The sequence below is a fragment of the Phacochoerus africanus genome, chromosome 2, assembly GCF_016906955.1.
Source record: "Phacochoerus africanus isolate WHEZ1 chromosome 2, ROS_Pafr_v1, whole genome shotgun sequence".
In the NCBI taxonomy this organism is placed as follows: Eukaryota; Metazoa; Chordata; class Mammalia; order Artiodactyla; family Suidae; genus Phacochoerus; species Phacochoerus africanus.
Window position 1 is genome coordinate 97,380,871 of NC_062545.1, and position 27,546 is coordinate 97,408,416.

Here is a 27,546-nt window from a genome sequence, read left to right on the forward strand (position 1 = left end):
AAGCTGAGGGGCCATCATTATTCAGCTGTGCCTTGTCCTTGAGCTTCTCTCCATCACTCTCACCTTTCCAGGATTCTTCTTCTGGACAACCTTCTAAGATCTTCCCATGAAAAACTTGTCTTCCTGGCCTGTGTCTGTGTCTACATCAAATCTGCATGCCCCATTTTGTTTATGCTTTAATGTATGAGTCTGAGCTTTGTTTCCTCGGGTCATAAAAGTAGCCTGAGGACAACTAGAATCGAAAACCAGTTAGGAGCTGGCAATTTCAGTGAGAGTAATATTTCCACTCAATAAACTGCAGTCTCATCTGGCAACTTTAAATGCATTCTCTTTTTAATGTGAGATTTTTCAACTTGCCTGGCTTGTCTACCTCTCACCATTCAAAGATAGAAGAATCCACGGGGAACACTTCTGTCCCTCATGAAACTAGAATGCCAAGGCCCCAAGGGGAGAGGCAGTGAGCATTGCTAGAAAAGTCCTTATTCTCTGTGAATTGATAACTTGGAGACACCTGCCCCTCCTACAGCTGCACAGCCTGCTAGAAGAGGATGCAGAAAAGGAAGTAACTCTCTGGAGAACTTCTAGCTTGGCTTTCATTTATTCCACAGGAACTCTAGCCTTTTCCTCTGGAGAAAACTTATCCCCTCCCCCAAGTTTGGCTTCTGGAGGTCAGCGCAGGCTCCTCCCTCTACAAAGTTGGCAATGCAGAGTTTAAGCCATGAGCTTTATGAAGACTTAGTTCTGAAGTGAGTTCTGACTGACCATGCCCTCCAGGAGATAATCTGTAGGCACGGACAGATGGCTTGGGGGTCCCCAGTATCTGAGCTGCAGCCTTTGATAAGATCCATCAGGGATAAGAGTCCACCCCAGTCTCCTGCTTTCCAGGGGCACTTGATTCCGCTCCCTCCCCCCAAGTCTGATGTGTTTGACAGTTACTCACCATGATCCTAAGCATCGCAGTTCCATTCAGCTCATGGAACGTGTGCAAACTTCCTGGATGGCTCTTCTCTGGCCATCACTTCCTGTCTTTTCAAACTGGCTACATTTTGTCCTTGGTAGCACTTTCAGGGTGGTAGATGCTTACAGGGCTGGGGCAGAGGCACCACAGGCAGTTCAGGAGCCTTCAGGAGAGGCCAGAGCATGAAAACTAAAGATGGGCCTCCAGAATGGAGCCAGGAGACCAGCCAGCTGGGGGACAAGGAAAAGTTCATCCGCAGGAGGCTACAGGCCCTTAATTTACAACACCAAAGGAAGGCTCCTCTGTGGGAAACTGATCTCTAGGCATCTCCCCACGCCTGCCTGGAATGTGGTGCCTTCTGGCTTTCTCCCCCATCACCCTGTTTGCTTTCCTGGTTCAGAAGGCCCTCCGTGATATGGACCCCTCTTTGGCAGTTCCAAAACACCTGGCATGGGGGAAGGGGGCCTTTGACGTCAATGGGGCATTTGTCTACTCAGGTGTAGCTAATCTCCTCCATGTGAGGTTCTGTCTGTTTCTGAACCTGGGTAGCCACCTCACACCCTGCCACTGAGAGGGGTGGGGGGTTATGCATGTGCAGAGGGAGGTAAATCTAGGGTTGACGCTTGTCCCACCATACTCAAAAAGCCAAACAAAGTATGTTTGGACTGGGCCTCCTCCCCAGACTCCAGCCCACCAGATGCTGGCCCCCCCTCCAGCCCCATGGAACTTAAGAGGGCAGCTTTCCTAATATAGAGAGCTCAGACTCCCTTCTGGAGGCAGGGGATAGATCATGCCCTTCTTGCTCTGAGAGGGTCCCCAGGAGCTAGTCAGCAGAAGTCAGAAGGAGGAAAGGTCTGAAAATTTCCACAAAACCTGAAAGGCAGCATCTATTGTTGTGCTGTGCAGAAATATCCATCAAGGCACTGATGGCAGTACTGTTCCCCAGCCTATGCCCTGCCCGTGTGGGGAATTAAGGGAGTTTATTGAGCTTGGAAGGCAAATTGGCCCCTGAGGAGACAACACCTAGATAATTGCTTTAAAGGTAAATACTGAGAATCCTAGGGAGAGGAGTAACTGGGAGGCAATGCCTGAGGGAGGACAGGGAAGTTTCTACCAGGCCGTCCAGGCTCTGCCTCTTTAAAGGAAACCTGCCTGATCAAACCAGGTTGGAGAACCATGGTAGCCCAAGCCAGTCTTCTCTGGGGAATTTAGGAAGGCAGGGTGTGAGCAAGTTGCAGGAAGAGTGTCGTCTTCCCTCTCCTTCTTCCTCCTTGGTACCCTTCCTCAAGTGGAGGACAACGTGCACCTGGCATAAGGTTAGGAAATGCAAAGGGAATTTACAGAAAGCCAGCAAGACAATGAGCTGGAAGTGAAGGGGTTTGGGTCTAGGGAGAAGTCTAGCACCTGAGTTGAAGACACAGCCCAGTTGGAAAGAAGCTTCTTCCCAAATCCCAGTGGTCTCAATTCCTCCAGCCCTGTGCAGGAAATCAAAAGGAGCTCAGGTAAGATGTCCTGGGGGAGAGAAATGAATAAGGGAGGCCCCCTTAGCCAACAGGACCATCTTTCTGGCTTTGCAAAGGAAGAGAAAAAAGAAAAGCCAACTTTTTTCTGTTCTTTTCTTTGGCTGAACTGCAGGAAGGTAGTCCTGGGGAAGGGGACCTTATTAAGAGCTCCAGAGAGGGTTCTGATCCTGGAAGCTCCAAGCTGAAAGAGCTCTTAAATAGTTACTGTCTAAACCACTTACTTTTTAGACGAGGAAACCACAGCTTGTCTAGGAACCTGTCCAAGTGATAAATGAGCCTGGACAAAAGCCCAGGTGTCCTAACTCACAACCCTGAGGTCTTCCTGCTCACCTGGTGAAGGATCCAGGTTAACGCATCAGCCCTCAAGTCCCCTGACACCTACCTTACCCCAGATGAGGCTTTCTATTATTGATCATCCTTTTCTGGATCCCTGTAACCCACACCTCTGACATCATTATGGTTCCCAAGGCAGCTCCAGGTTGAGATGAACTGTGGGATGCTAATGAGGTAGACTTGAAAACCTTCCTCCCAGGAGTGCTTATCTACTGTTTCCAGGGTGTAAGCGCCTGGTCCAGGCACCTTGGCCTCTTTCCTCAGATCCCATACCCCTTCCACAGACGTGCCAACAGCACTAGACCATCTCAGTATCCACAGACATCAACAACATCTTGACAGCCCAGCTTAAGAGCCCATCTCCTTAGTGGCCATCTCTTGCATAGCCATCTTAGATTACTTTAGACATGTTCTGTGTAGGTACAGAGGGTGGATATTTCTGGAAGACAGATAGCCATGCCATGAGAAACAACATTCCAGGACACTGACGTTATCTGATCAGCGAATGGACAATCTTGTAAGGTATGTGATCTCTTCAAAAACTGGCACCAAAGGATATAAGTCTTGCTGAACTTGCTGAATTTAGGCTATCCTGTGAGACTAGGAAATGCCCTTGGCCAAGCCTCTACCTGCTTCCCTATACCCCTTCTCTCAAATTTGTATAGCATCCATATCCCCCTTAAAGTTAGAGATGGAAAAATAAGTTTATTCTCAAGTACCAGCTCTAACTATTGGTTGTTTGGAACTTTGTGTTAAGAAGTATTCTGATGCTGTATTGACACTTACTGGGAAAGAGTGCTATGATCTCTTGAAAAAAAAATAGCTATGTTTGTATAGATAATGCAAAGAAGGAATGGAGAGAATGAGGATATGGGGAAAATGGGTATGGAAATGTTGCTACAAGAGAAGAAGCTGGTATACAATGGCCCAGAATTTCCTTAGCCTTTCATTAGATCACAAATGTAATGGTCATGGGTTACGGGGGGGGAGCTTTTTGGTAATATTTGTTACTCTGCTTAAGATATGAAACATTAATAATTTTTAAATAAAAAAGTCATAAGTCCACTGATAGCATTTGCAAAGACTCCAGTTGTCTATAAAACAACTATGTTGCAGTAGAGTAAAGAATTAAAACCAGGAGGTCAAAACCTAGCTCTATAACTGACTAGCTTTGTGGCCTCAAGGAAGCCACTTCTATTTGAACCTGTTTTCTTACACTAATGCCTAGACCCAAAGGTCACTTGGTTATCGAAGATTGATAATTCCAAGTAGTTTCATTGGATTTGAAAGCATTCATTGGGTAATTTTCATGTGCATTGTAACTATCAGTTTAAAACTTCACCACAGCCCTAACTCCCAAAAGTGGAGTCTCAGAATACCTTCTGCAAAGAATGTAATGATCCATGTGGCCAAATAACCCAAAGATGGCCTCATGCAGGAAGGGAACACAAACTAGACTTTGAATAGTAGATAGAAATTATGTAAGAATAGACACAGAAGGCCAGAGGAATGGCCAGAATACCAAGGCAGGGTGTGTTCTGGGCAGGGGATGGATGAACTGGATGATAAAATCGGCCATATTGTGGAACATCTGGAAGGTGGAGTTTGAGCATGGTTATACTCTTGGCAGTAAGGAGCCATGTAGGTTGTTGAGTCAGGGAGTGGTGTGGTGATATGGTCCAGCGGTTGAGGCACAGAAAGGATTGAAAGAGGAGAGATCAATCAGGGAGATGGACAAGGCAGTCACACAATTCTGGAGGATGGGCTGCGTGTGAATAGGGGAGGGGGAGTGAAAACTCATCCTGGAAGAAGATGGGTCAGGGGTCACCCCAGTTACAGATGGGGCGCTGTGACCTTTGCTCTCTCTTGAACCTCATTCATGAGGTTGTCATAAGGTATCATAAGGTTAAATGAGGCACCAACTCATTTATGCACATTAATGTCTTCTTCATGGAGTGAGCCAAAATATACCCAAAACAAAACAAAATCTAGGCCAGACCTCAGTCGAGAAGAGTCTAGAGTCTAGAGCATTTCCTATGAGGGAGAGGTCTCACTATCTCAGGGTTACGGTGACTCATATCCCAACTTCTTAAAAACTAAAGAACTGGCCACTTAAGAAGTTGGGGCTGCCAAATCATTACTCTCCAGTGTCCCACGGACCCGGCCTCCATCTTTATCCATTTCTCTCACAACCCATCTCCCAGTCCAGGTATATTAGGAAGGCTCAGGAAGACTTTCAGGTTTTTCCTGACTCCCCAAAAGGAAAAGGAGCCACAGTTTAAAGAGAAATGGATTCTAGGACACCTAATAAGGCCATTATGTTCAAAACCAGAGTCGAATTGCTAGACCAAGAATAAATCCCTAAGAGGAAGTGAGGTTTAGGGAAATAAATCTCAGCCTGGAAGGTAAGAGATGGCATAGACCTAGTACTATATACACTTGACTCTGCAAATAGCTGTTTGGCCTCCAGAACTCTAAGCCTTCATTTTCCCATCAGTGAGGAGGGGGTGCTGGAGGGGGAACTGGATGAGAGAGCTGGACTGGATAACTGCAAAAGCCAATTCTAATGTTGAATGCCTCTGATGTTTTAGAGAATGATCTTTGAAAATGTCAACTAAACACAAGTTCATGGGAAAAAATACCACCCACAGCCATCTGTATCTCTCTCATTCTCTCTCGTTCTCTCTTGTTCTCTCTCTCTCTCTCTCTCTCTCTCTCTCTCTCTCTCTCTCACACACACACACACACACACACACACACACACACATGCACACACACACAGTAGCCTTGGCAAATACACATCACAGTGCAAAGCTCAACTTCCACGTGGGAAAACATATGCCCAAATTATAGCCAAAGTGTTATCCTATAGAACTGGATGTAGGAAAAAAATGCTATACAAGTATCACTTCAAAAAAAGTCTTTCTGGCATAGTAGCTAGAAAATTGTCTTATGAGGTGTGGGTGCGTCCACAACAGTAAGTTGAAGGAGTAAGAGAGCTAGGGATCTGAGGAAGGATGACAAATGGATCTTGATGGTAGGTCCAGATGTTCTATATGTTTGACATTACTAGTGAGAGGTGGACAGTAGGTCCACCTCTAGGAGAGAGGAAAACCTGTTGAAAACCTGAGAACAACAGCTTGTAGAAAGTATACGGGTATAGACTTGTTTGAGTAAATGTTGATTTTCAATAGGATAGACTAGATCATTTTTCCTCTTCTGAAAGGTGTTGTAAACGATTTGGGTTTGTTTTTTTCCCCCACAAAGAAACTGCAAATGAGCTTCAAAATTGTATTTGACAGGTGGAATCCTCCGTAGAATTCTTTTTACCCCTGATATTTGAATGGTCAGCATTTTCTGTACATTAGTGGTCAGTAGAAGCGTGGGTACTCTGGAATACAACTGTCAGAAAAAAAAAAAAAAGGTGTTTCTGAACAAATCATTATGGACCATAACTGTTCTTTCCTCCTCTGAGTCAATGGGAGGAGAGCATTGTTGGACTCTTGCCTGTTAAAACATGGGGTAGAGGCAATCCTCAAGGGCAGGGACCATGCCCCTGAAATGGTGCTGAACGGCCCCCGTGAGAAGCTACATGCCCTGGGACACTTAAAAGGCTTGTTAGAGAAGGCGGGAGCAGTGGTCCCTACAACAGGTGGGCATGCCAAGGAGTTACTCAGCTGCTAAGGTTTACCAGCAGGTTATCGAGGACAGAGCCTCCCCGCCCAGGTGCTACAGCAAAGCCCTGGGCCCTCAAAGCAGACAGAGGAGGACCTGGTGTGGCCAGATTCCCCAGGCCCAGGCCATAAACATCATCATCTGTTTACTGCACCATGCCACACAATACCATTTCTTGTATGGGCTATGATGTTGGCAGGAGGGAGTTAGAAAGAACCCCTTAAAGTGAGTTATTGTTAATATATACTATATATTATAATTAATATATAAGGTTAATGTTATAATAATTATATATTATATGCTATATAGTATATAATATATATTTATTATATATTTTATATATATACATATATTAGCTCTAGAACAGCTAGCCTCCTCCCCAAGAAGCTTTGGGGTTTGTGGCCACCTGGTGGAATCTCTTGGTATCCAAAAAAAATCACATCAAGCAAGATCTCTATCTTCAGTGGCCTGTTCTCTCCTTTCTCATGAACTGTGTTCTTCTGTCACTTCCAAAGGGTTTCTGGATTTCTAGCTGGTTTGTCCTAAATGGCCGATCACCAGCTATAAACTTCCCTACATTTATCCAAATAATGCTGGAAATAATCAGCTCTTGCCCTACAACTTCCAAATCCAACACACCTCAGCTATTATCTTTGTTAACCTGTGAAATCTCGATTTTATCTCAGTATTTATCAAGTATTTAACATTTATAAGGAGCTATGTTGTTTTTTAAAATAGTGCATACTCTGATACAGCCAGTAATTTTTCATTATACCACTGAGAAATTAAAATGTGTAGGAATTAGCCCTCATTCATGTATTCAACAAATATTTCCAAGTATCCATAATATACCAGGCTCACACTAGGTGCTGGGGGTGCACAGATAAACTGCTAGAATCCGGGCTGTGGAGGATTTCACCCTCCTGTGAACGTGGCAGACAGGAGTAGGACGTAGGAGTGGGTGCTGAGAGGTGTAAAATGCCAGGCCTGCCCTGGCCTAAGGACCTGCTCTGCCTGGAGCACAAGCCCTTGCAAGGATATAGCCTCCCAGGGAAATCCCTGATATAAGCCCTGCAAAATTATTTTCCCCAGCATTTTTTTTTTTTTTTGTGGCCACACCGAGGGAATACGGAAGTTCCCAGGCCAGGAATGGAATCCGAGCCACTACTGCAACCCACACCACAGCTGCAGTAATGCTTAAGATCCTTTGAATCCACTGTGCTGGGCAGGAATCAAACCTGAGCCTGCACAGCAACCCAAGCCACTGCAGTCAAATTCTTAACCCACTGTGCCATAGCAGGAACTCCTCCCCAGCATTTTGCAAGCATTAGTCTCATCTTCACCACAGTATGAGAAAGAACTAGTAGGTACCCTCTGGAATATCTGTCATCATTCTATAGGGTTGGGTTTGCAAGATTAGCCCTGTGCATTTTCTTCTGAGCTCCTGGCTTGCCATGGGAGAAACTGTCAATGAAATCCCATGACGTGAAAAATGCAGGGAAGAAACAAGTAATGCTGGTTCCCAGCCAGTGTTATCCTTGTTTTCTTTTTTCCCCATCGCACGAATGGATCATTTATTTCTAGAACACTTGATAGATATGTTCATGATATTCTTGAAATTGCCTTTATCCATTAGGAACGTTCTGAGAATTTGTCCCCAAGGTAGCGGTAAATTGCCATCACCTTAGCTTAGTATTTTTCCCAGCCTCAGGAAATCTGCTACTTTATCTCCAATCTTCTTCATGACATCTGGTCCCACCTATCATTCTCAGGTCTTGGTGGGCCCATCTGGAAGGGGAGGCGCCCCATCCGGCCGCCCTCCCTGGGGGGTCTGCAGCCCAGCCCTCCAGTCCCGCCCACGGGAGACCCAGAAACAACACTATGTCAGACCACATTTGGGGCCAGCTCCCCAGCTCACCCCAAATAGGAAAAAAAAAATGTCTTCAAGGAAAAGAAAGATACTTTTCATTTTTGGTTTAACAGCTGGGATGTCAAAGCTGGGAGCAATAGTAACACATGCACCACCTCCCCCATCTTTCCTGGGTTCTGAGAAGGCAGGAGAGTCTGAGGGCTAAGAGCTAAGGTCCAGGAAAGAGAAGCCAGGTCTTCTGCGGCCATCTGCAGAGCAGCAAATCAGGAGTCAGGAGATCCGGGTGAAACTCTTGGCTGTGCTCTAATTAGTAAGATAGGTGACTTGGAGGTTGACCTCTCTAGACACAGGAGCTATGCTCTGATTCTGAACGTCCATGCAATTCTGAGTCTATGGTGATAACTAAGGTCAAAACATTTCTCTGCACAGAGGGTGGCTGGGGTGGCTAGCACTTGGCATGTGAGGAACGAGAAGCAATGGGCCAGTAGATATGCCCTCCCAGCCTAGCAGATGTTCACTGAGGACCGGCTGTGGGAGAATGCCTTGTTTTGCTAGATGACGCAATGTTATCCTCCTTGGTCCTCACCCCCTGCCCAGAACCTATCAGCAGAGGTGCCCTAGGGCAGGTTGACAATCCACATGTCCCTAAAGTGCAGGGTCAAGGGGACATCTCCAGCCTCAGGAGTTATGGTTCCATGGACAGGATGGTGAATGAAACAGGAACTTCTTTCCTATCCCCAGCCTAGAGGAAAGGGGCATGGTCACATGTTTTAGCTTTCAATCTGAGAGTATAGACAAAACCCCTTTCCTTGTTCACGTATGTCCCACATACCATGGTTGTTGGTCCTGCTATCTTCTCAGCTTTGCTAAGGTCATGAGCAATGGGATGCAGACCAGTTCTTTCCAACTTTAATATGCACCTAACTCAGCTGGGGAGCTTGTTAAAAAAAAAAAAAAAAAAAAAAAGAAGCAGTTCTCTTGTGGCAGAGCAAGTTAAGGACCCGGAATTAAACTGCAGCAGCTCCAGTGGTTGCAGTGACTCTGGTAACTACAGTGGCTCAGGTTTGATCCCTGGCCAGGAACTTCCACATGCCACAGATGCAGCCAAAAAAGAAAACAAAGAACCTTATTCCAATTTGGTGGATCTGAGATCGTACCTGAGAGTCCGCCTTTCTAACGAGCCCCCTCAGATGTCCTGATGTCTGTGAAGTTGATCTGCAAACTAGACTCTGAGCAGCAAAGATACAGAGCTGAGAGCCGCATGTTCACTGTTTGCAGGATGCTTCTGAAGTCATCTGAGCCTCAATTTTCCATCTTTGGGAGATAACAATGGCCAGGCGAGTTAACATAGAGAGTGTGCAAATGTAGTAACAGTGTGAAAGTTTTCCACCATCCCAGGCACCCACTCGATCATCTAAGCCCAGAGTTCACTGGAACCCAAGCAGAAAGTGTCAAAACTGCATACCTTGGGGACCACCAAGTACTCCAATTAATCAGCATGTGGGGTAGGGCATGGGGCATGCATCATAACATGCTGTCGGTGATTTGAAGCTGTTGAGTCTCAGACCCCACTTTGAGCAGACCTATCCCAAGTAATAAGCTACCCTGCTCTCCCCATGGGTGAAAATCTAAGATGATAAGATAGAGTATAGGGTTTCTTGTCACTGATGACAACTCTGGGACCCTTACCTCCCCACAGAGGAAACCAATGTGAACAGAAATCACCTGGAAAATCTTGTTGAACTACCAATTCTGATTCCAACAGCCTAAGTTGAAGCCGATATTCTGCAGTTCTAACAAGTTCCCAGAGGAAGCTGATGCTGCAGTTTGAGCGGCAAGAACCTTGATGGGAGGCTCGGAGCCCAAACTTCATGTTAGGGCTGTTTTTAAACACCGTGAGCACTAAAAACTTTAATATTCAAAATTTATCTGGGCTAGGGTCAGGCATCTTTTAAGCACTGGGGTGATTTATAATGTGCAGCAAGAACTGAGGACCACCCCACCTCACCCCTCACACACACACACATCCTGCTGAGGATGGAGACCAGGGCACCGGTTGAGAGACAGGACCAGACTGGCGGTGTGCTCAAGTCCACCATCCATGCCAGTCCAAGGCCGCTGAAAGAGGTCTTAGAGCAATGCCTTGCTGGAGCCAAAGGCAGGCTGGCCCATCCATCTCTTGACCCTGACAGGTGTCTGTGATGAGACCCCATTGAGGAAAGGACACACAGGTTTTAATGCAGGGAATGAAAAGGGGATTTTTTTCCACAATCACCCCTGCAGCTCAGACCACACTGCTCCTCCCAGCTCTGCCCATGATTTCCCCACGCTCTCTGCTTGCTTCTGGGGTGATGAGGGGGTGGACCAGGGTGGAACACTGACCTGTCTCGTTTTGCCCCTGACCAGGCAGTGCTGGGGGGCAGCCACCCACGACGAGCCCAAAGGCCAGTGAGGGCTCAGAGGTTGTGCTCCCCAAGCCTAGGAACGTGTTCCACATCGAGTGGTCATCCATTCGCAGGAGCAAAGGTATGCACCCCCCACCCCCACCCCGCAAGGTTCTTGATCTACTCATCTCTAAAATGGGGACAATGGCAGCACCTACATCACAGGGCGGAGGGAGAGCCATGAGAGTGAGGCTCATTCTCGTCACCCCCAAACTCTGACCACAGCCACAGGTCCCAGAATCTAGACCCCACCCCCAGGTGGTAGAGATTGGAGGCACCGGCTCTGTTGGTCTAGGACAGAGGGTCACCAACTTGACTGCACATGGGAATCACCTGCATCCCAGAGATGCTAATTCATCAGAAGGAGGGGGAGGCCTGGACGGTGAAAGGAGTTTTAAAAGCTCTCGGTGCAGTTCTAAGGTGCTGCCAACCACTGGGCCTGACACTAGAGAAAGAGTTCTGGCCTGCAGCAGTGGTGGGGGTGATGAGGGAACAGGTAGAGAGCCCTGGAGGGGAGGGGGCTCCAAAGGCCAAGAGGAAGGTCCAGGGGACAGCCAAAGCGGAGCAGGCAGGGAAGCCAGAAGCTAGGATTTGGATGCTGAGGGCATGTTGTGGCAAACAGGGAGGAGCCAGCAGTGGGAGGGATGGTAGGAGCTCCCCAATCAGATGCAAAATGGGAGCAGCCTCATGAAAAGCCAGCACAGAGGAGCAATCTAACTGTGCCCCCAGAGAGGGGATACGACTTGCCCGGAGTCACACAGCAGGTAAGGGCATGGCAGGCGATAAAACTGGTTTCTGGGTGAGTGTCCTTTTCACTACAGCACATCCTCCCCAGAAATGTGTAACTTTCTTGCCCCAGTTCATCTGAACCTCATTGTTTCATACCCAAAATAGCCAGACCAGAGATAATGGCCTGGGGTGGTCTGGGAAAACCTCATACAGGGTTGAGAGTGCACTGAGATAAATCACGGGCCCCTTTTAGCCCAGGAGCTTGTATTCGATAGGAGCCGCAGGGCGTCATGACGAAGAGTGTAATTTGCCTCAAAGGGTTAACAACAAGGTCCTTGCAATATCCTCTCATAAGAATGGTTGGGGGTGGGAAGTGGAGAGGCTCTAGCAGAAAGCCTCTCACACAGCAGCAGGTTGGTGGAAGCTTCCCAAGAGCTGGCACCTCAGACAGAAGCAGAGGATCTATCAGGATATCACACACACTGGCCTCAGTCTAGAGAAATCCTCTTTGCTTCCTACTCTACCTTTCAAAGCTTCCTTAATTTGTTTCTGCTGCATAGTAAAACTTCCCAAACACAGTGGTATTTGCAGTCCATGCTCCTTCAAAAGTGGGAGCACAGCACCCTTGGTGCATCTCCTCTAGCGCTTAGGTGGCCTGAAATCTCATGAATGCAGACAGAAAGGCCAATTGTCTGAAAACACTAGGTGTTCCACCCCCAGACTGCCATTCTCACACTTGACCACAAGAGGGAACCAGAGCATCAACACTGAAACTTCCAAGGGTTTTCTTTCATAAGAGACAAAAAAAAAAAAACCCTCTACAGAAATGTATCGTTTTTACAAATAAATTATCCCATAATAATGAAAAATATGGCCAGAGGCACTTAATAAAAATTTTCTAGAATTACAAATACATGCTAAAATCCGTTTCAAGTAACACCATGAATATCACTTGTCTTAGTCCAAACATCAGCTGCTGCTAAAATATCTAAAATTCCAAGACATACATCCTAACTAAAAAGACCAAAACAGCCGAGGTTGCCCAGTTGGGAAGAGTCAAAATCGAATGCAAACACAGACCTCGCAGGGTTCAGCAGCTTTATGAACAAGAACGCCTTCCAATCATTGTGCCGTGTGGGAAAATAACTCTGGGTTCAGGGGTCATGGGCCACTCACTGTTTCCGCATATAAAAAAATAAAGGGGTGGAGCAAACTCAGAGCCTCTTAACTAACGGTCAGTTGAGTTTCTGAACTCCTAAATCCCTGAAAAATGTCCCGCTTACATGAGGATGTGCATTTTTCCTCCAAAGAGCTTGCCCAGATAGATGTTCGCGGTAGTGGATGTGGGGACCTCCCTGCGGCAGGCGAGGTGGCTGGGGTGTCCTCAGTGGGGTAGGCAGTGCTAAATATTCTAACTCGAGCCTTGTGGGAAATTTGCTGCGAAGGTCCCAGGGTAGAAGTCCTTCCTGATGATGTTCTCTCCTTCCAATGCCAGTGTTTGGAAAAGGTGAACACCAGGAGAGGCACACCAAACACCCTTCTCCCCATCAGTTCCGGAAGCCCGAGGTCGAGTTGCTGGTGAGTAAAGAGTGGCCCAAACCAGAGCCGTGACCACATCCTTGAGCCCGAAGCAGAGTAGAGAGATGAGTTCCGAAAAAGACATCCTTTGATTTAGACAAACTTTTCTTGAATTCTTATTTGCAGAAACATAATTATATGGGGTAAAAATGTCTATTTTTCAGTTTATAAAGTTTCATGTTTCTTTTATTCGAATTATTTCTTATCCATCTTCCTCTGAATACAGCATTTAAGCATTTAGGAAATAAGTTGGTGCCAATTTGCAAAACAGAATCATTTTGTGTTTAATTTTATGGACAGTTAAATTTTAAAGACTTGGTGCCAGGTTTGGGGGCATACTTTCTTCTAGAAAGAGTGTAGTATAGTAGTAGTAATGTGTTTTTTTGTTGTTTGTTTGGTTGGGGGTTTTTTGTCTTTTTTTTTTTTTTTTTTTTTTGGCCATTTCTTGGGCTGCTCCCGCGGCATACGGAGGTTCCCAGGCTAGGGGTCGAATCGGAGCTGTAGCTACCCAGCCTACGCCAGAGCCCCAGCAATGGCAGATCCGAGCCGCATCTGCGACCTACACCATAGCTCACGGCAACGCCGAATCCTTAACCCACTGGGCAAGGCCAGGGATCGAACCCGCAACCTCATGGTTCCTAGTCGGATTCGTTAACCACTGAGCCACGACAGGAATTCCCAGAAGTAATGCTTTTTTTAGAAAGAAAGAAAAAGAAAGAAAGAAAGAAAGAAAGAGAGAGAGAGAGGGAGGGAGGGAGGGAGGGAGGGAGGGAGGGAGAAAGAGAGAGAGAGAGAGAGAAAGAAAGAAAGAAAGAAAGAAAGAAAGAAAGAAAGAAAGAAAGAAAGAAAGAAAGAAAGAAAGAAAGAAAGCAAGAAAGAAAGAAAGAAAGAAAAAAGAATCTAAAGATCTGTGGGAAAATCTAAATTCTGTCCTTTGACATTGACCTTTACAAATGAGAACCTCTCCATCCATGCCTAAGACCTCATCCCCAGAGTGAGATTACAGATGCTGTCTTATTATACTACAGCCATGGGGGATTGGTTCCAAACCCCCACAGGTACCAAAATATGTGGATGCTCAAGTCGTTTATATATAACCTATACACATCCTCTGGTATACTTTAAATCATCATCATATTTTAAGATTACTTACCATACCTAATACAAAGTAAATGCCATGTAAAAAGGTGCCAGTGTGCACCAAATTCAAGGTTTGCTTTTTGGAATTTTCTGAAATTTTTTTCCTAATATTTTTAACCTACAGTTGGTTGAATTCACGGCTGTACAATGACTGTACAAGGTTGTTGCCCATATTAAATAAAGTAACATATCAACAAAACAAAGAATATTCTAGTCTACAGAAACAGAGATGATTAAATAGTGATTTCACTAAATGCCAGATGAAAACTTAGCTTGTCCCCCAAGCAAGAACTCTGTCACTCCTCCCGGTGAAGAGTTCAGAATGTGACCCATCTCTTGTCCCTGTGCAGGATCTGGACACCATGGAGGAGAGCTCTGAAATAAAGGTGGAAACAGGCATCTCCGAGACTTCCCGGATTCGGAGTTTCCTGGCTGCCAATGGGAAGAGGGTCCGCAAAGCCCTCGGCTACATCACTGGAGAGATGAAGGAGTTTGGAGAGGGACTTAGAGGTAAAGCTTCCAGGAGCTCAGCCCCTCTTCCTGCCCCTGTAAAGGTCCCCCTCCTGTTGTCTCCTAGGAAATATGCTGCACAGGTCTCTTTCCACAGTCTCACAGAGGAGATGGGAGTTTCTCCCTTATGACAGTCATTGGGATGTTAATGCCAATATGTGTAGCTGTGCAAGCTCAAATTTCTGAACCAAACAGCCATGATCTCTCAAATAGCCCCTCAGAATGTTGCATGTTACGCCTGAGATTCTAGAAAAACACTTGCCCTAGTGATGGCTGCCAGGAGAGCTGTGTCTAATCTTCCTATAGTTTCCTGCTAGCCGTCTGCCAGAGCTCAGGCCATGGGTTTGATGCCCACTATGCTGCAGTTTTCTTTCTAGATCCTTCTTGAAAATTCAGGCCATTCACGGGGGTGAGGGAGCATGGGTTGAGGAACAATGAGCTAAAGCCCACAGCCAGCTCGAAATGGAGCGGAAGGGTTTTCTGGGCAGCCATTTACCCACTTGTGTTCCTAGTTTACCCTCCTCTGTGGCAGGTGTCAGCAGGAGGCTGAGCCCACCTTGATGCACAGCTTCCCTCTGCCCCACGCCCCCGACCCCCACTGGGACCTCCCCTGGAGCTGTCACACCTGAGCCTCCACTGACTCCCTGACTGGTTCTATTTCAGACAAATCCCCAGTGTTCCAGTTCCTCGACTGGGTCCTCCGGGGCACATCACAGGTGATGTTTGTGAACAACCCCCTCAGCGGCATCCTCATCATCCTCGGCCTCTTCGTCCAGAACCCCTGGTGGGCCATCTCGGGCTGCCTGGGCACTGTCGTGTCCACTCTGACGGCCCTCATCCTCAGTCAGGACAAGTAAGTCCCAGGAAACTCAGGGTCCGGGCCCAAGGGGAACCTTCGCCAACCCGCATCCCCTCCCTGTCTGACTCCCGGCTCAGAAGCCCCTCAAAATAAGCCCACCAGTGTCTCAAAACAACCATTCCCTGGTTTGTTTTTTTGTTTGTTTTTTGTTTTCGTTTTTGTTTTTTGTCTTTTTAGGGCCACACCTGCAGCATATGGAAGTTCCAAGGCCAGGGGGTAAATAGGAGCTACAGTTGCCACTGGCCCATACACCACAGCCACAGCAGTCGGGATCCAAGCCACATCTTTGACCTACACCACAGCTCATGGCAACGCCGGATCCTTAACCCACTGAGCGAGGCCAGAGATCAAACCCTTGTCCTCATGGATACTAGTCAGGTTCGTTAACTGCTGAGCCACAACGGGAACTCCTCCCTGGTTATTTTTAACAATTATGCATTGTCTAGGGGAATGGGAAGGGTTGATGGTTCGAAGGTGTGTGTGCTCAGGCCCCGGCTGAGACAAGTCTGACTCAAAAGGAGAATCAGGAAAGCAATGCCCTGGGCTAGGCCGGGGGAGCCCTCCTTTGACCAGCCATGCCCCCCACCCAGGTCTGCCATCGCAGCCGGACTTCACGGTTACAACGGGGTGCTGGTGGGGCTGCTGATGGCCGTGTTCTCAGACAAAGGCAACTATTACTGGTGGCTTCTCCTCCCCATCATCGTTATGTCCACGTCTTGGTAAGTTTTCTTCTGAGGCTGTGGGTGTGGATCAAGGGCTGCCAACCTCTGTGAGTGTACAGATTTGACTTAAAGCAACATTTACTTAGTTTGCACATCAGAAACCTCCACGAGGTGGAGTTCCCATTGTGGCTCAGTGGGTTAAGACCCCGACTTAGTGTCCATGAGGGTGCAGGTTCAATCCCTGACCTTGCTCAATGGGTTAAGGGTCTGCCATTGCCACAACCTGCAGTGTGGGTCGCAGATGAGGCTCACATCCAGCATTGCTGTGGCTGTGGCGTAGGCCTGCAGCTACAGCTCTGATTCGACCCCTAGCCTGGGAACCTCTATATGCTGGAGGTATGGCTGAAAAAATTTTTTAAAAAGAAACCTTCACTAGAAACAATTACTGACATTACATAGCAAGAGCACCACTGCATTAGGTGATCCATACATGGCCTCTCATTACCTACCCTCTACTCCTGTTATTTGAGATCTAAAGGTCCCACCCTACCATAGCACAGAGAAGGGGACCGAGGCCCACCCAGGTTAAGAGCCACACCATAGGGACCTGAAATCTTTCTCATCCCTTCTGCTCCCCCACTCTTGCCCCGTCCATGGGCCCTTCACCAGAGAGGACAACCTTACAGTCTGGGCTGAAGGCCCAGCCCCTGAACAGAGGCCTCAGAGGGCCAGGCCCCAGCTCCTCTCACTGGTGGAAATCACAGGGCTCTCGGCCAAGAGAGTTCTCAGCTCCTCACAAACATTTGCTGAATGAATGAATGTGATTCCCTTCCCCAGCTGTCCTTTCCCCTCATGGCTGAGAGAGCCATGTGGCTCTGCAAGGAAATTCTGTGACTCTCTGTCTTAGGACTTCCCCCACAAAGCCCTCCTCCTGAAGTGGATTCTGAGCATCTGCCTTGTTGCTGTGCCAGCCAGAGGGAGGAGGCCCAGGGCCAGTCAGACTGGCAGAGGGAGCCAGCCAGCTGCTTTTCTCCAGAAGGTGTAGGGAGCCCCCTAGTTCTGCTCCAGGGTCAGGGCCAGGGGGCTTCTTGAACAGCATCTCCTGTGCTTCTGTCCTCAGCCCCATCCTCTCCAGTGCCTTGGGTTCCATCTTCAGCAAGTGGGACCTCCCAGTCTTCACGCTGCCTTTCAATATCGCCGTGACCCTGTACCTGGCGGCCACGGGCCCCTACAACCTCTTCTTCCCCACCACGCTGCTGCAGCCTGCTTCCTCCATGCCCAACATCACCTGGTCAGAGGTCCAAGTACCCTTGGTAGGTATCGTGGAAGGTGAGAGAGCAGCCTCCATCCAAACTCATTAAAGTGGAGTTGACAGAGTTTCCATGGTGTCTCAGTGGTTAACGAACCTGACTAGTATCCATGAGGATGCTAGTTTGATCCCTGGCCCCACTCAGTGGATTGGGGATCCAGCGTTGCTATGGCTCTGGTGTAGGCCAGCAGCTACAGCTCTGATTTGACCCCTAGCCTGGGAATTTCCATATGACGCCAGTGCGGCCCTAAAAAGACAAAAATAAATAACAAAAATAAATAAATAAATAAAGTGGAGTTTGCTTATTCTGTACTTAGAAATAAGTGCAAAATTACCAATTAGACAGTGGTGATTATACAGAAATAAGCTGTTGCCGATTATACAGTGTGAGGCACTCTACCTACAATGTCTCCTTAGCCACCAGCTTTTTCTTTTCACTTTCTAAGAGCTTAAAGGGACCCACCCTGTCACAGCACAGAGGAAGAAACTGAGGCCAGGCTCAGAGACTGCCGGTGGTCACACAGCCAATGGGTGAGGAGCAAAGTCAAGCCTGGAACTCCCATCTCCTGACTTCTAGACGGGTTCTTTTTCTTTTTAATGTCTTTTCGAGGCTTTAATTCCAGTTTCAATCCAACCTACACTATATATTCTTTTCATCCAATTGTTGTTGAATCATTGAAGGCGTGCACAGCCCTCTGCCATCTGTTGGTTCAAGAAGTCTCTGCTCCAGGCTCTCAGCTGACCCCTTGCTCTGGGGCATCCACATGCTCTAAAGCTCGGGTGTTTCTGCACTAAGAAATACCCACATAACAGAGCTCTTAAAGCTGTTTGTAAGCATTCGGGATACAGTGCTGGCCTCTGGAAGGTTGCCAAGGTAAGTAAGAGGCTGCGCTGGAAGCATGAAGTCAGGCTGGTGAAGTGCTGCCAGCCTTCTTATCTAACCAGACACGTCTTCCCAGAGGCCCCATACTCTTTGTGACACCAAACAGCTCTGTGGACTAGCGCTCACTCTGAACTCTGTTACTGGCATCCATCATGTCACCACAAAGCCATTCAGGCTCGTTGAAGGGACTTTGTCTCAGAAATAATGGTGCCTGCTTTCCCTGAGCAGTTCATGTAGACAACAGCCGGACAGGGAAAAAAGAGCCTGCATTTGCCCAAGACACATGATTGAGGAAGAGACGTGTTTGTGTTGGCCCCACCCTTGCTGGTTCGTGGGGGGCCAGGAGGGTGGAGGGGGACTTTGGGTGTGTGTGTGTGTGTTTGCGTATGTGTGTGTGAGAGAGACAGGATCTTTGTGCATGTGTGTGTGTGTGTGTACCTTTGAGTGTGTGAGAACCTCTGTGTGTGTGTGTGTATGAGGACCTTTGAGTGTGTGTGTACCTTTGTGTGTGTGGGTGTGTGTGGGTGTGTGAGAGAGGAACTTTGTGTGTGTGCGTACCTTTGTGTGTGTTGAGAGAGAGGACCTATGTGTGTGTATGTGTGTATTGTGTGAGGACCTGTGTGTGTGTGTTTGGTGAGGACTTGTGTGTGTGTGTGTGTGTGAGGACCTTTGTGTGTGTGTGTATGTATCGTGTGAGGACCTTTGTGTGTGTAAGGGCATATGTGTGTGTGTGTGTGTGTGTGTGAGACAGAGGACCTTTGTGTGTGTGTGTGTACTTTTGTGTGTGTGTGTGTGAGAGAGAGGACCTGTGTGTGTGTGTGTGTGTGTGTGTATTGTGTGAGGACTTCTGTGTGTGTGTGTGTGTGTGTGCCCACCTTCATGAGCCAGAGATAAGAAAAGGCTCCGTGTTGGCAGCCCCCCTCGCCTTCCCTTTCCTGATTCTCACCCAATCTGTATCTTTTGAAGACAAAATTTGCTCTAATTGGCGGGCAGAGATGATGGTAGAAAAGGCAATTTAAAATATTTTGGCTTCTCCGTCCCACCTTTTCAGTTGAAAAGATAACTAGGAATTTTGTAGAAATGGGAAAACATTGGAGAATACTATATTGATGCTTGAGAACCCCCAGATTTCCAGGAATGACAAATTCATTTTGGGGTGGTTGGTTATTCTTTAAGAAATAGCTTTCTGGTCAATTGAATGGATTATGGTAATGATAAAAATGTTTCACCTTTTTGATAATTATAATTAGAGCCTTGAGTTTGGGGGAACACGTGGTAAAGGTCAGAGGGGGGCTCTAAAACCCCCTGTGATTTTGAGTCCCCCCCACGTGGGACAACTGGCTGGAGATGCGGCCGGCTGAGCTCTAGACAATCCAGTGCCACTGCCTCTGTATAAAACCCTCTGCCTGTCCCACCTTCTCCCACATGGATGCCGGAGCCCCCGTCCTCTTCTCTGTCCTGGGATAATGGGAGCCTGAGCCCAGAGAGCCACCCTCTAGACCATCCCACAGTCCACTCGGCCTCCCGTCCCTGCACACTCTTGTGTGGTCTGGGGGCCCAGCTGCAGGACCTCCCTCCCCAGAACCTGGGGTGGAGTCAGAGGACGTGGGCTGAGGGAGGAACTGCCTCTTCTTGAAACATACACAAAGGGTGGAAGGAACCCCCAGGCATCGCAGCAGGGCCCAGCATTTTCCCAGCTCAGGGCCCTCTGGCCAAACTTCCAAGACACAGGACCCAATCTCCATCACTGGGGACAACTGTGTGCCCAGAATCCCTTTCCAAACTCCAGAGAATGTGCACGGGTGCCCGCCAGGCATTGGGCCCTGGCCTCTCTTTTGCATTCACAGACAGGCACTACCCCTGAGACACAGGGGGCCTGACACATTAGGGTGCTTCCCCATTAGCCACCACGCTGCGGTTTATCAGTAAAATCCACAGATGCCATGGGTACCAGCTGTGGGTATCAGCCCAACTGTTCACCCAGATGACTGGACCAAAGTGACCACAGCCCAGACATGCTGTTCTTGGAAACACAAAAGACCATTTTCCCATCTAATATTTAGCCTTCTAGTCATGTTTTTAACTTAAAAAAATAAAATATATTACAAGAGAATTTTTCAACCCCAACTTTAATCAGACCATCTATTACTTTTCTAATGAATAACACCCTCATTTGAAGTATTCGGTTTCTCTTTACTGGTATAGTTTAGTACCTTACATTCATGTTTCTAAATAAAGGAAATAACATCTTAACCCCTTACTGTTCTAAGGATTCAAGATTTAAAAAATAAAGTCCTGTTTAGGGCTAACCAATTTGAAAACAGCTTGGAAATCGGTCGCATAATGTTAGTGTGGAAGGTTTGGCACCAGATCGTTTCCAGCCAAGGTTCGGGTTATCTGTTTTGCCTCCATAATTCTGTGTGATCTTGTTGGACCTGCAGCTTTTGAGAGCCATCCCTGTTGGAATCGGCCAAGTGTACGGCTGTGATAACCCCTGGACTGGAGGCATTTTCCTCATAGCTTTGTTCATCTCGTCACCTCTCATTTGCTTACATGCTGCGATCGGATCTACCATGGGGATGTTAGCAGGTTAGTGTCATTATTAAGTGACAGGCCTTATGAAGAGCCACCCCCCACTTTTGCTTTTTTAGGGCCACACCACGGCATATGGAGGTTCCCAGGCTAGAGGTCAAATTGGAGCTACAGCTGCCAGCCTATGCCACAGCCACAGAACACCAAATCCAAACCGCATCTGTGACCTACACCACAGCTCATGACTTCTCTGGATCCTTCACCCACTGAGTGAGGCCAGGGATGAGCCCTCATTCTCATGGATATGAGTCGGCTTCGTTTCCGATGCGCCACAAAGGGAACTCCAGGGCCCCTTATTCATGGACCATAAGGATGTTGTGACTCGGGCCAGCTCCAAAGAAAATGGTGACGTGTGTCTCCAATGCTACACCTGTTTGGTACCATAAACTTTCCCACTTTTCATGACACCAGGTCTTCCATTTGGGGTGTCAGTCCCCTTTTGCCCCTCTAAGCCAAAGCTGCCCTCAGGAAAGGCTTTGGTGTTGACTGACCAACACCGAAGTATACAGTTACTCTCAGTATAAATTTAAGGCTCCAGAGGGTGTCTTCCAGGTATATTTATATTTTGAAGTCTCATCTCTAATCACGACAAGAAGCATTTGCTCTCCATTAGAGAACATTAAGGCTGCTCCCTTAGCCCTCCTTTCTCTGGAAGGAAAGGGATGGTATCCGGACCACTAAATCAGACCCCAGATCATTCCTCAAGAGTATTTTCTACATAACTGCTTAGCCATTGACATGCATGTGACTCTAAAGCCATGTGTTTCCTTTAGATGTTTCCTCACTGAATAGGCAGAAGTCCTTTCTTATAATCCTTGGGTATTGATGACTGGCCCAGGCTCTGAGGATGGTGGTGGGTTTGGGGGCAGCAGGTGGGCCCATGAGACCCACACAGCGCTCAGCCTGCCTTCTCCTCCAGCCCTCACCCTGGCGACACCCTTCGACTCCATCTACCTCGGCCTGTGCAGCTTCAACAGCACGCTGGCCTGCATCGCCATCGGAGGCATGTTCTACGTCCTCACGTGGCAGACACACCTCCTCGCCATTGCCTGCGGTAGGTACCACCAGCGGGATTCCCTTTCCTCCGGGTCATGCCTGCGTCTATCCCCACAGGGACAGCACCCTGTGGAAATTCTGCTGGTCCTCTAAGGATAAATGGGAGGATTTGTTTGCTTTATAAAAAAGTTTTATTTTAAACTGTTTTGAAGGGTCCTTCAGTGATTAGTACATTCATTGTCACTGAATACAAAGTGTTCAGTCACAGGAAAACAGATTTTTTTTTTTTTTGTAGTTTTCAGTTTTGGCCACCCTGCAGCATATGGAGATCCCAAGCCAGGGCTTGAGACCTATGCTGCAGCTGTGGCAACGCCAGCTCCTTTAACCCACTGTTCTGGGCCAGGGATTGAACCTGCATCCAGGTGCTGCAGAAGCACCGCTGACCACATTGCATGACAGCAGAACTCCAAGAGAGATTTTTTTCATATGGAGGTTGTTCGCTTGCTGTCCATGGGCTGTCACCTGTGATTGCTACTTTCCAGGCTGGTGATTGGAGCTTATCCAAGAGCAGCTCTTTTGCAAATTAATCTTTCTATGTGGAGTTGTGTGATTTACATCAGACACAGTGATTAAGCTTAAGCACCCACACATTGACCGGAGGACCTTCAAATAAACTTGTAAGAATGCTGAAGAATGAGATCAGGGTTACTACCAGCTGGGCACTCAGTAACTCTGTAATAAATGTTGTTAATATCCTGGGGACAACTGGGGTGCTTTTAGTTGAGAGAGTGAGGGTTCAGAATCAAAGCTCATTTTCTCAGAACCTCACCTCTCACCAGCCCTTGGCTCTTCTCAGCCTGGTGGTACCCTCTGTTCACAAAGCCCAGAAGACGAGACAGTAGGAGTATTTGGCTTCCTCGGGCTTACGGAATGCTGTTCCTCCCTGGAAACCTATATAATGTTAATAACTCGTGATGAAATAGTCCAGCAGGGAATTCTGGGATTCACCAGCCTTGGTTGTACAGTAAAATGTTCATGTATGGTTAATGCTGCTAAATGTTCCTTTGCTAGAATGCAACGTGGTAGGACCCAGGAGAACTGTAGCAGGCAGATTCTGGTCCTTTTTCACAAAGTTCATCTGCTGTCTCTGTTATGTCCACATTTGCATGGAATTTAACACTTTTCAAAGCTGCCAAACAACAGAAACATGACCCAAGGGTTTTTTGGGTTTTTTTTAACTTGAGAGATAGCATTTGTGGCATAAAATGGAAAGAATGTGAAGACTAAGCTCAAGGCACTGTCAGTCACAGAACTATTTCTTGGTTCTTTTCCAGCTCTGTTTGCAGCCTACCTGGGTGCTGCCCTCGCTAACATGTTATCTGTGGTGAGTCAACCTGGGTTACGTATGTGCCTCACACTCTCCCCTGTGTTCTCTCAACTCTCTAAACCCATCCTCCAGGAACCCCCTCCCAAGTTTATCCCTTTTGTCTCAAATCATGGTTTTTGCAGAATTTGGGGGGTTTCGTTTGTTTTTTGTCTTTTGGGGGCCGCACTTGTGGCATATGGAAGCTCCCAGGCTAGGGGTTGAATTGGAGCTACAGCCATTGGCCTATGCCACAGCCACAGCAATGCCAGATCCAAGCCATATTTTCGAGCTACACCACAGCTCATGGCAATGCTGGATCCACTGAGCAAGGACAAGGATCAAACCTGCGTCCTCATGGATACTAGTCAGATTCGTTTCTGCTGAGCTACGATGGGAACTCCGATTTTTGCAGAACTTGTGCAGGTCAACAGTGGTCAATCAGATTCTGTCATCAGTGGGCCAGGCAGGCTTCTTATAGAAGGAGAGTTTGAAAGGCATCTTGTGAATCAAACTCCTTCCTTGCAAATTTCTTGTAAATTGAATTCTTCTATGACTACTCTCAAATCTTTGTTGTTTAATTTTTTCTGTGTTTATAGATCCTCTCCCCACAGCTTGTGGGCCAGGGTACATCCATAGCAACTACCAGGGAGCTGGCACTCATGAGGCCAGGCTTCAGCGAGGACAGGGAGCCAAGCTCCAGAGAAGCCAGAGCTGGTGGCTGAGAGCATGTGCTGCTGTGTGAGGACCCTTCTTTGTCTGAGCCCCAGTGTAGGTGGTGCGTGAGGTCAGGAGGAGCCATGAGACCAGCCCCAGCCCGCCCCCCCAACCCCCACCAGCACGCAGGGAAGGGGCCCAGGCCTCAGTTCAGAGCACCCAGGGCTCAGCCTACATCAATGCCATCCCCTCCAAAAAAGGCTCAAGGCACATCTCACATAGGCAACCAGGAAAAATACCAGTGGTCCTGCAGGTGAGGGTGGAGATGGGAGTTCCACTAACACCTGTTTAAATTCCTCCTTCACCCTCAGTGAAATTGGGTGGTTTGGACCTAGCATAGGAAGGGATTTTTTTTTAAGCATACAGTTCCAGAACTAGGCTGTCACTGTTCCTCCTTAAGTCCTATCCATCGGGGCCATCTTTGAACACACAAATGACTGGCATCATTCCTCCAATGCTATTCCCAGAGGTTTTTACTGCTTATAAGGGTGTTTAGGGCATTGATTTGACCTTCTTCATAGTTGAATTGTCAGGCTCTTCACTAACAAGCTATCCATTCAAGTTATGTCTTAAATGAAGAGTGAGGAGAGGTATTTAAAGCCTTTAGGGGAATTCATGCTGTGGCTCAGTGGATTAAGAACCCAACATAGTGTCCATGAGGATGTGGGGTGGATCCCTGGCTTCGCCCAGTGGGTTAAGGATCTTGTGCTGCCACAAGTGGCAGTGTATGTCACAGATGTGGCGCAGAGCTCAAATTCAAGCCCTAGCCTGGGAACTTACATATGCTGCAGGGTGTGGCATAAAAAGAAAAAATAAAATTAATTAATTAATTAAAATAAAAGAAAAACCTCAGGGAAGCTTAAGGAGTAAAACACAGGGGAACATCGTGAGAAAGGGCATTGGGGCAGGAGAGCCCTTGAGAAGAAGTGGCTGCTCTCCAGCTCCCTGGGGCCAGGATGTGACACGTCGGCCTCTCCCTGTGTCTGCTCCATTCCTGTGTCTCTCTGTGATGGGTTTCTTCTGCGACACAGAGGCACCCAAATATCCACCCAGCACTGATAGACTGTCTAGTTTTATCAAATCAAGAGTCTCTGGACAGAGCCTCTGTGTCTCTGAGTTCAAATTCTCAAGAGATGGATTCTGTTCCCAGGTCACCTGCCTATAGGAGGCTGCACTTAAGTCAGGTGCCTATCTCTAGTCCAGGCAGCTGTGACCAAAGAGGAAAAGATCTTGAATTTAAAAATGGCTTCCAGGAGTTCCCACTGCTCAAAGGTAGCGAACCCGACTAGTATCCATGAGGACTCACGTTCAATCCCTGGCCTCAAGCAGTAGGTTAAGGATCTGGCGTTGCCATGAGCTCTGGCGTAGGTCGCAGAAGCGGCTTGGATCCCATGTTGCCGTAGCTGTGGCATAGGCCGGCAGCTGTGGCTCCCGTTAGACTCCTAGCCTGGGAATTTCCATATGTTGCAGGTGCAGCCCTAAAAAGATAAGTAAATAAATAAATAAGGCTGCCAAAGCCGTTCCTTCAACAGGGGCTGGGGAAGAAGGTGGTGGGAATGGCCATAGTTCCCAGAGTGGAGGTATAGCCTGGGCAGACATTTGTGGCAAAATGTGTCTTCTACACAAGAGCATATTCTGCTAGGGTTCCAGTGGCTGCATTGTGAAGAATATGTATCTTCCTGTTACAATGCAGACGGACCCCACTGGCACGATGTGATTTATATTGGTCATGAATTAACTACTATTCTGATCAGTGCCCACAAAGGGAAGGAAGCCTCCCCTCCTTCACCCAGAACTGCAGGTGATTGTGAGGGGCTGATGGAACAAGCACGAGCCTCTGATGTAACCCGATTGTCTCTCATGTCCCCTCTTTCCCCAGTTTGGATTACCTCCCTGTACCTGGCCCTTCTGCCTCTCAGCACTCACCTTCCTGCTCCTGAAGACCAACAACCCCACCATCTATAAGCTCCCGCTCAGCAAAGTCACCTACCCAGAGGCCAACCGCATCTACTACCTGTCTCAGGAGAAAAACAGAAGAGCATCATCCGTCACAAAGTACCAGGCCTACGATGTCTCCTAAGTTGCCCTTTTCAAAGCATGTCACTATAAATGCAGCCTCAGCAGGCTGTCCAGGTCCCCAGGCCGAAAGCCACTTAAACTCTCTTTTTCACTGTTCTGATTATGCCCCAACATGCCTACACCCCAGTTATTCTCAACGACAGGGAAATATGCATGCACTCACTATTCAGGATAATCTCTGTTCTAAAGTGCATAATACTTATCAAAAATACAGTTAATTTAGGAGTTCTCTTGTGCTACAGTGGGTTAAGGATCTGGTGTTGTCACTGCAGCAGGTCAGGTCACTACTGTGGTGTGGGTTCAGTCCCTGGCCTGGAAACTGACACATGCTGCAGGCATGGCCAAAATATATATGCAGGCCCAACTATATATATATATATATATATATCAAATCAAGATATATATGGTTAATTTAGACTTTCTACACACAGCTCACTCCATGAAAACTGCCTCTGAAATGATTTTCCTGCTTTTGCCAAATAAGCCGCATCCCTAAAGAGAACTCACCAAGAAGGGGACACAGATTGGTGACATGGTCATCCAACTATAGCCATTTAACACAGCGAGGTATAGTGTCAGGAAGTTAGCCTAGGAGGCAAAAAGGGCTGGTCCACCCCCAGCTCTGCCTGGAATGAACTCTCACCACTATGGTATCCCCCTCTCACTTCCATTTCTTACTGGTTTCATGACAGAGAGGGATCCTACAGTCCCTTCCACCTCAGAAGTATGGATTCTTTTCTTTCCGTTAAACTGATGAAATCGACATGACCAATCAATAATTACTTTGTGTTAAGAAAAAGACCACAGGGCTACCCAGAAGAGGCAGGACAATTTTAATGCCATAGGGAGATTTATTCTTGAGTCATGAGAAGATATTCTCCAGACTTGGGGTTAGGAACCTAAGCTCACTGGAAATGCCAACGTGCCTTCTTTTTCATAACAAATATTACTGGAAATGTCATCAGATGAAAATTGATCTTTTTCAACATTTAAATCATACTCTAAGCAAATATATTTTCTTTTGTAATATTCATACGCAACTTCTCATTAAATGATTAAGCTTGCAAATTAGTGTTGGGGTTTTCTTAAAATGGGGCTCACGTGCATTATCCAAACAGTGCCCATTGGAGGGGTTTTCCACCGTCAAGCACATGTTTGAAAAGAGATGAGGATGGGTTAAAGTTTCAGAAGAGGCTCTGATTTGCTTACGAAGGAAATTATACATAAATGATTGTGGTCATTGTTTTCTCTTTGAGGTGAAATGCCTGTTGTTACAACCCATCTCCCTTTTGAAGGGAGAGTCTTTGAGTCTTGTGCCCTAAAATT

The 27,546-nt window shown here is 47.3% G+C and overlaps 1 protein-coding gene across 10 annotated transcripts in view; it reads left to right on the forward strand.

Moving 5' to 3' along the window:
• The window catches only part of SLC14A2 (solute carrier family 14 member 2), a 471,990-nt gene extending 445,504 nt beyond the window's left edge, over positions 1-26,486 (forward strand). For 6 of the 10 annotated variants that reach the window (XM_047763920.1, XM_047763947.1, XM_047763921.1 and 3 more), the window contains 10 exons: positions 10,766-10,885; positions 13,028-13,110; positions 14,601-14,760; positions 15,424-15,613; positions 16,210-16,338; positions 17,402-17,594; positions 20,915-21,062; positions 21,985-22,119; positions 23,396-23,445; positions 26,021-26,486. In XM_047763920.1, coding sequence (XP_047619876.1) covers positions 10,766-10,885; positions 13,028-13,110; positions 14,601-14,760; positions 15,424-15,613; positions 16,210-16,338; positions 17,402-17,594; positions 20,915-21,062; positions 21,985-22,119; positions 23,396-23,445; positions 26,021-26,221 — 1,409 coding nt within the window. In that variant the 3' untranslated portion in view covers positions 26,222-26,486. The other 4 variants (XM_047763984.1, XM_047763974.1, XM_047763938.1 and 1 more) reach the window with 4 other exon arrangements.
• The last annotated feature ends 1,060 nt before the right edge of the window (positions 26,487-27,546 follow it).